This window comes from Centruroides sculpturatus, unplaced genomic scaffold, assembly GCF_000671375.1.
Source record: "Centruroides sculpturatus isolate CEXI.00-Female unplaced genomic scaffold, Cexi_2.0 scaffold1321, whole genome shotgun sequence".
Taxonomy (NCBI): Eukaryota; Metazoa; Arthropoda; class Arachnida; order Scorpiones; family Buthidae; genus Centruroides; species Centruroides sculpturatus.
In genome coordinates this window covers 136200-145642 of record NW_019385586.1, presented here as the reverse complement: position 1 = coordinate 145642, position 9443 = coordinate 136200, and the positions used below count along the sequence as shown (strand labels likewise).

The 9443-nt window shown below is 31.7% G+C and overlaps 1 protein-coding gene across 1 annotated transcript in view; it reads left to right on the top strand.

Moving 5' to 3' along the window:
• The first annotated feature begins 1533 nt into the window (after positions 1-1533).
• LOC111640350 (DBH-like monooxygenase protein 1) overlaps positions 1534-9443 on the top strand; it is a 12417-nt gene continuing 4507 nt past the window's right edge. The window contains exons 1-11 of the mRNA XM_023386365.1: positions 1534-1797; positions 5460-5633; positions 5703-5882; positions 6681-6767; positions 6841-7032; positions 7101-7200; positions 7261-7427; positions 7497-7554; positions 7621-7706; positions 7803-7841; positions 7989-8048. Of these exons, the coding sequence (XP_023242133.1) occupies positions 1534-1797; positions 5460-5633; positions 5703-5882; positions 6681-6767; positions 6841-7032; positions 7101-7200; positions 7261-7427; positions 7497-7554; positions 7621-7706; positions 7803-7841; positions 7989-8048 (1407 nt within the window). The remainder of the gene's footprint in view (positions 1798-5459; positions 5634-5702; positions 5883-6680; positions 6768-6840; positions 7033-7100; positions 7201-7260; positions 7428-7496; positions 7555-7620; positions 7707-7802; positions 7842-7988; positions 8049-9443) is intronic.

The following is a 9443-nucleotide window of genomic DNA, read 5'->3' as shown; positions in this document are numbered from 1 at the left end:
TATTTAAAGGTATTTTATTACTGGTATCAGTTAATTAACTATATAATTTATTTTTTCACAGTGATTATTTAAAATGAAAAGAATTTCGCTAATTCTGTATCTGAAAAATCTTCCAACTGTTAAAAAAGAACTCGAAGTAAATGGAGAAGACAGGATTAATTTGGAGACCGATATTAAACAATAAATAAATATTCAGATAAAATTCGTTATTGCAAATTAGCCAATGTCATTAAGAAATTATATTTATGTTCCACATTGCCGGACAGAAATGGCAACTGTCATGTAGTACCTCATAATATCTTATTTTTTACTTTTTGTAAACCTGCCTATGCACTAGTCAGTATTATAGGAAAGTCAAGTCCTTCTACAAGCATATAGAAACCACACGCTGGGATGACTGCAGTAGAATAAGAAATTATGAACTTTGTGAAATCCTTCACAACAGTTTATACTTTTTAGCGACCGTTTTGGGGATGTTGATTGTTTAATAAAGTTTATAATACTTATTTTCTTCCAAATAGAATATTTCATTTATACACACTAACTTTTACAGTCTTAATTTAATATTTCCTCATTATAAGCTTCTTTGTATTTATTTTTCACTTCATGTAAAACAATTTTTGCAACACTCGTCAACTCTTTTCAGCCCGTAATATTGCATTAATTATGCTAGCACTCATTCAAATATGTAAGGTCTAAACATTATTATACATTTATACTTTTAAATTCTGAATTTACCGAATTTTCAATTTATTATAATTCGTTTCTGTCAAGAAGAACGGTTCAAATCTATCTGAAACATTCGAACCCTTGAATAGGTGTAATTACAATGACATAGATTTTGAGCATCCCAAACAGGAAATAATATATTATATATTGAAATAGAGATAGTATTATTCGATAAGGTCAAAAATATATCGTGACATTTGCGACAATTATTTGTTTGAAACAGATTTATAGCAGTTCATACGAGCGTGAAAGAGCGAATAAATGACTCCACAGAGGTTCAAGAGCAAATAAAAACTTGCCATAATGAAACACTTGATGGCGAAAGTAAGGTCAATGTCATCAACACTAAAGCATAAATGAATGTGTCCGTAAATGTAATAAAAATCTATTTAGTAAACTTGAAAGTAAACAGAATTTTAAAATATAATTTAAGGAGATACTATTTCGATTATTATTAAAACTGCTGTACTGTACATTAATTCGTTCACTGACAAGGACAACGACTTTAATCGTGTCAAAAAAGATCCATCTAAATTCACAGTGTAAGATAAACCGGTTTTTAAAAAATTTATCAATCATTTAAACTATACCTTTTAATTTTACAACATTTAGTTTGTTTTAATAGAAAAATTTTTTGAAAAAAAATACATGAATTTTATCCAGTTTTATTTGTTTACCGGTAAAATGGTCTACTTCTTGATTAGATATAGTGTTTTTTTTTTTTAAATATAAAAAACAGCTCATTAAAAGGGATGCGATTAGAGATTCAAACTGGTTCTTTGTCTAGCGTTTCTTACCTTTAAAATGTCCATTTTCACTTTTTTAGTGTTGTGTATTTTCTCGGTTTTTGCACAAAATTTCGATCGGCATTCAAAATTAGACGACAATTACGAAATTTGGTGGTCGACGGACGAAGAATCTATTACCTTTCAAGTAGAAGTTGCAACTAGAGGATGGGTTGGATTGGGAATTTCTCCAAATGGTGGAATGGAAGGTAGCGACGTGGTCATCGGATGGATTAACAACGGAAAAGCCACATTTCACGTAAGATTTTGGAAGAAATTAACCATTTTTTCTATCGAAAGATCAATTTAAATCTTTAAAACATATATTATAATGATTAAAATTTATATCAATCATATATTTAGAGATTTATATCATTTGAATAATTAAATTAGTAAGAATACTTTAATTCAATTGAAATATTTTTTATATTCAAAAATAATTCCATATTCATAATATTAAATCATTTTTAATTAATGATATTATCATTTAATTATAAGTTAGAAGTAATGAAAAGTTTATTAATTCTATTTTACTACCTAAAAATTGTTAATTGAATCGTAAAAATTAAGATGATTAAAATCAGATTAAACAATGTAAATTATTTAAACCTTATTACATTTAACTCAATTATTAACATTATAATTAATTTTCAATTTTTATATTATGTAATTAAATTATCCAAAACTCCACGCGTTTAACACCTAAATAGGATCAATTTTTCATGAAAAGTCCACCTGGGAAGCACCATCTTGGCAGATCGCCCATGTTGTGTTGCTTTATTCCATCAGTCCAATCTAATGTAATCAGACTTGTGAAGTAAAATTTGGCAGTTGTCGGAGTAAAGAGGAGATGTAACTCTCCTTTCTACATGCTATAAGGTTATTTCTTTTATAGTTTATATTTATAAGAATGCGATGATCGGGACAGATGAGAGATCAAGAAGGTATGCGGGTGATTGGCACCGAGATAGACCCTACGGTTACAGCTAAATGTTTATTTGACACGAAAGAATCTTACAAGATTTTCACCATCTTGGAAGTTTTAAGTCGGCGGCGGTCTCTGGGACTTCCTCTCTTTCCAAGATAGACCGAAATGAAAGAGTGTCTCTGCCTTGAGAATTTCTTCGACATGTCGACGGATCCGGGATGATTCGAGGAAAGGAGACGTAGACAAAGATAAGCACATACACAACAATTGGTCCGACAGTTGGAACTTTCGCTCTTGAAATTCTGGGATTTTATTAATTTCTGTCTTCAATCGTCCATTTCCTCGTTCTCGTTCCCAAGTGACTGATCACTTGTTACGGTGTGTAACGAGATCTCAACTTAGATAGCGAGAGAGATCAAAATCGACGTTTAATTCGATCCCAACCGGAGATGATCGATCTTAGGACTTACATTCTTCTATTGTTTAAATGTTCGCGTCGCATTTTTATATAAAACAATATTTCTAGCTTTCTTTTTTGTTTCAGAAAAATATTTTAACGAGAATTTCAGTGAGGGTTCGGACCTGTCCAGAGCCTTACACATTTATCATGTATTTTATATTTACAAGAATCAATATCTGTAAGTATTTCCAAGTCGGCCGGAAGATCGAAGCAATTGAGGCATCAGCTTGCAACCTGCAGCTGTGAATTCTGGCCAGCAACTTCTCAAGAATTTTTTATGGACTGTCTCCCCCGATATGTGGATCTCGACATTTACCATTTGATCTTGGTGAAACCCACGATTTTTACGGAAAAGATACTATTAGGGCTCATATTACAAGAACGAAGAAGAATGAAAAATGTTTTTCTTTTTTCACGTGAATGATATGTTATAGTATACGCGATATCATTAACAGTAATTATTCACTACAGAATATAAGTGTCTTCACAGTTTTCTTTTCTTTGTTAATCTCATTAACTCTCTCCCGTTTTGTTTCTAGATCATCTCGCTATATTCTTCCCATTTTCTTCTCCTCTTCTTCATTCTACTTTTAGTATTTGTAATCTTGTTTAATTTAATGCATTCATTGATTAAATAAAAAATATTTTTTTTTACTTGAAAACGAGTATTCATTGTGACCAAGTCACAATGTCTAGCTGAAATATTTAATCATATTTTTAATTTATTTAACTTAAAATTTATGCTGTCCATCTGAAATTAGTACAGTACTGTAGTGTCTTGCTCTTGTACTGTACATCATACTTTTCCGTTAACAATAAAGTCCTGCCGGTCATCTATCTAACAACTTTCGGGAGAATATTTTTGAATTGAAATAACTCGACTTTTCATTCTCTTTTAGACCGGAAGTTTGGATATAGTTAATCGGGGTCTTCTGTCTCTAAAGTTTCCAAATCTGTCTCGTCTTTCACGTATCTAACTGTGTTGTCGATATTAAGAAAAGGCAGACAGATGGACAGACGGACTATACTAATTTATAGGTCTACAATTTCTTCAAATTGCATGTAAATAATTTGCTCTACATTTATAATAATAATTAGTATCAAATACAGATAAAACTTCATGATAAATTTACAGATTTAATTCTTTTACAAGTTTTTTTTAAACATCTTTAGGCATTAAGAAGGTCTTTTTACAAGCTGATTATGGATCACCCATTATAGTTAATTCCACAAAAAGCCAATCGGGTGTGAAGAACGAGGTCCAAATGGTGGGGAGACCCAAAAATAACCGGATTTTTTGTATAAAAACTTTATTTATTAACTTTTTTACAAAATTTTTTCAGTCACCTTCAAAGTGCTCTCCATTAGATGCGATGCACTTGTCAAGTCTTTTCCCCCACTGTTTGAAGCATCTCTAGAACTTTTCAACCTTGATATCGTCCAGTGTCCTTAGCGAAGTTGTTTTTACCGCCTCCACATCATCAAAACGCTTCCCTTTTAGATTTTTCTTCATTCTCGGAAACAGAAAAAAGTCGCACGGGGCTAGGTCTGGTGAATATGGAGGGGGAGAACGACAGGCCATCCCAAGAGGCCAAATAGTGAGTCACTCGTAAGGCCGTGTGTGCGGGGGCGTTGTCGTGATGAAGGAACCAGTCACCTGATCGCCAAAGTTCCGGGCGTTTCCTTCGCATATCCTCTCGCAGACGTCTTAACACTTTTTTGGCGGATTTTTTCAACGTTTTCATTGTTTCGAGATGTTGAAGGTCTCTTAGAACTTCGCAGGTGGAACAAAATAACAGTAAAAGAAACACAACACTACGCTCAAACATAAACCTACAAACTGACACCGTTTGGACAACTGTTTCATGATGGTCTCTAACCCCATGTAACGGGAGAACTCTCTACTACTACGAATGGCAGCGCTCTCAGTTCGGTTTTTTTTGGGTCCCCCTCGTATAGGGACGGACCATCCCTAAAAAGTTCCTGGTTTTTCCGACCCGTTCAGATTCAATACTGAATCCTCCAGAGCCGCAGGCTGCCACCTTAGCAGCTTAGCCTTCCGCCATCTTCTTTCACAAGTTAGAAAATGACAAAAATATAAAAATTATGCCCGAGGAATCATAATGACTGCTAATACAAGTTATTTTAAGCGTTTATATTCTTTTTTTCTATTATTGTAATATTGTTTCATATAACATTAAGGATATTGAGATGCAAGCCCCAGTATAACATAAACACAAATCCTCTTGATGGAACATAATCTACTTCCAAATCTTACTTTGAAATTACAATTACTCTAATGATAACAGTAGTTAACATTGACTTCTAGTAATTGTAGACTTTTAAATGGAATAAATATTAAATAACAGTTAAAAAATTAAATACAAAAACAAAATGAAGTCAACAACAGATAAGAAGGCAATTATCATAATTAATTAACATAACAGAATATTACGTGTTATATGAATTGGTTGATAATAGAATAATTATCTTAGATTAAATGCCCAGAAAAGGGGAAAAAATGCCTAAAACAAGTAAAGCTATGATATTATTTTGATTCACCGATTGTCGTTGGTTATTACAGGACAGATACGCCAAAGGAAAGTTTCTTCCGGAAATTGACGACCATCAAGATTGGGAACTTCTGTGGTATCAAAAGACCGATACGCATACAAAGTTTCGTTTTAAAAGATTTCTCATTCCTTGCGATTCACAAGATTTACACATAACTGTAAGTACAGAAGATTTATCAATGGTATTCTATTTCGTGACGTTTTCTAAAGGAAAACATAATATACAGGATGAAACTACGAGATTAATATTCGCCTACAATGACGAAAATCCTGGTTCTACGGGTGAGATCTCATATCATGGTCCAAAAAATAGAGGAACCAAGAGTGTTACTTTAAAGAAGTATGAGAGGGGTGTATTGCTAGAAAATCCTAGCGATCTGTATCACTGGGAAGTCACACATTCAAACGTGAGTATTAGCAATTATCGAATTGTATTTTAATCTTATTAATGATTAACGTTTCCTATCACATTGAAGAATTTTTTTTTGGAAAGTTGAGTCAATTTGCAAAATGTAGTCACATAGAGGCGAAACAAGCATTGCAAGCGTTTTCATTCTTTTTGCTGTCATATATGATCTAACACATAAATATATGTGATTAATAGTAATAGCCTGTATTAGTACAAGGTATAAAGCATCCTATTGATATGTATGCAATATTAAAAAAGAGAGAGTCCTTTTTAGAAATTTGAAATCGCATACATGCCAATATGATACAATATACTTGTATTTGATATATTACATGAAGATGGAAAGAATAATGTCCAATAAAGGCATTATAAAACATAGGGCTCATACAGTTTTTTTTTAACATTTTTTCAAATTTCATCTCATCAACAGATTGAGATATTCAAAAAAACGTAAATAAATGCTCATTTTTAAAATAAATCATAAAATTAACGTCCGATTCGAGATCACGAGGAAGAAGAACATAGCATTTACACTAAAAGCCAAACTGTCCGACCTTGATGATTACCCTAGATCTCATAGATCTATATTGATACTTATGGCATGCCCATCGAGCCAAAATGAAAATAAAAATGTTAAAGATATTAAGGATGTTTGTTGTATAAATATACTTATAATCTTTCAAATATTTTATATTATTTTATCTAAAAAAAGATGTTTTACTGATTGCTTTTACACTGAAAATATATTATTAAACTGTAGCTATTCCTACAATACTCTGTACTTTTCATCGTTTAGGTGCGAATTCCTGATAATAGTGATACTGAATACTACTGCAAATTTTTCAGAGTACCTGAATTAAGTCGAAAACATCACATTGTTAAAGTAAATTCTTTATATTTTTATATTTTTGATGTTCCAATTTACATAAATACTTACCATTAACACATATATTTAGGTGGATACAGTTATCGAACCGGGAAACGAAAAACTTGTACATCATATGATATTATATGAGTGTACAAACGTCGAGACGGAAAAAATAGCGCCTTATTTAAATGAAGAATACACTGAATGTTATACTAAAGATAACTTGCCGAAATTTCCATTTTGTTTTACTGTTACCTATGGATGGGCCATTGGAGGAGATGTAAATAAATTTTATATTTTTAAATTTTAAGGATGATAAGATATTTATTTATTTTTAATCTTTTGTAGTCGTTTATTTTTCCTGATCAAGCAGGTCTTCCATTAGGTATTCCAGAAGTTAAATGGCTTTTATTAGAAACTCATTACGATAATCCCAGTTTAAAAAGAGGTAATTTATATTCATATAATGCTAAATGTTTTCAATGATAATAAAAGGCTTTTCGCGTAGGAATCGTTGATAATTCTGGATTTAGAATTACGTATACGCCAAAACTCCGTAAACACGATGCTGCAGTATTAAGTTTTGGAAATTTATGGTATCCTTGCGTGTTTATCCCACCGAAACAGAAAGAATATATTGTGGCAGGACACGCACATCCATCTTGTTTACGTCAGGTATTAATTTAAACCATGCTTTCTTTTTTTTAGAAAAAAAACAACAGAATTGTTATTATTATTTAATAGAGACTTCCTCCAGAAGGAATCAAAATGTACGCTTTTCTACTTCATTCTCATACTATAGGTATGAAATATTATTAAAAATGTATTTAAAAATAATAAATTTTTCTAAAAATATCTTAAAATTTAGGTAAAAAATTAATGGTCAGACATTTTCGAAATGGAGAAGAATTACTTCCTTTAGCTAGAGATTTAAATTACGATTTTGATTTTCAGGTAAGTAATTTCTATTGAATGAGTAATTCTGTGATTTACTCATTCAATTGAATTTACGAGAAATGTTTTGCTTTAAACTTTTTGAATTTCTGATAGCAATTTAAATATTTGCCCGAAGAACGCACTGTACTGCCCGTGAGTATAAAATCTCAATTATTTAGTTATGTTTTCATTGCCAATATACAGTATGACATAACACAAGTTATTTTATGCTCTATATTGACAATGAAATATAAAATGGATGCTAATGTATTTGTAATTGACGATATTTTCTTATAACAGAGTGATCATTTGGTTGTGGAATGTGCTTATGATTCTTCAACAAGAGCAAAAGTAACATTTGTAAGTAATATAATAGAAAATTTTTGAGTATAAAAAGATCAGATTAAGTATCATATTAAAAGTTAATTTAAGTATAGTTTGTAAATATTTAGAAACTAGAACCAATTTGTTTTATAACAAACAGCTTATAAGAGTTATGTATGTAGTTTACACGCTATTTCATTTAACCTAACTTCATTTTGTGGTTTTATTTCATAATACTTTTTCCAGTCTTTTTTCCGGTGGGTACTAAGAGCACGTTTTTTTTCCACACCCATCGTAAGTTCGATTAACTTCACAATGGAGATGGCCGAGTATCAAGGAATGGGCACGAAATATCTTAGACAGACCGCCCGTGAGAAATTTCTGGGATGGATCGCCCGGATTCGATTCTGAGTCCTCCAGAGAGATAAAGTGACGTCGTCCATCTGGCTGTCATTTCATAAATACCATGAAACTTGTCACACAATCAATAAATGCCAGAAGGAAAGTGTCATAGTAGAAGATATGATAGAAATTTCTATATTCACTACACCTGAAGATAGTATTTTTATTTATTTAGTACAAGGTTTTCCACCCTTTGTACGGGGAACAAAATAGAAATACATTAACAAAATTACGGGACAAACGTTCAGATTGTTAGATCTACAATACACAATATACAATTTTAATATAATACACAATGATTAATACCGTTATATAAAATTCGATATACAACAATTAAATGAATATAATAGTATTGTATATAGGGCTATTTAAATTATAATATTTCGAATTGTTTTTATAAATTACAAAGCTGTTTATTAAAATCAACTCTAAGCATCAAAGATAATTTGTAAATGCTTTCGTGGTAATAGATTTTTTTCAGCTTTTCTTCACGTGTGTAATACCTAAATAGAAGCTAGTTTCCCGTAGAAAGTCCTCTCGGGAAGCTTCTCTTTTTGGGAGATCGTCTTCGTTATTTCGTTGTCTTATCTCATCAATTGAAATCTAATCCTATCCTATAAGTCAGTGTTCCGCAACCTTTTTCTATTCGCGGCACACCTATGACTCGACATGACTCAACACGGCACACCAAAATGTTATTCCCCTCAATAACGTATATGATACTATTAATAGAATTTCGTAATGCCATAAACCACAAAACTCAATTATGTTGAGTTTTGTGAGTTACACTAGGTGGACACCGATGGCTGTGTACTATGCGAGACCAGAGTCAAGGCATAGTAACTTCAAAAAAAAAAGACAAAAATTAAATAAGCGTGTCATTGTGTGTCTGTATTCAGGAATTTCCTAACAATATGACATTTATTCAATATAGAGACCTTTTGTAGTATGATGTATGTGTTCCCAGGCTTTTGTGTAGCGTTTGTGGTATGATACCTGTACAGGAGAGAACGACAAGTTCAATAAGCA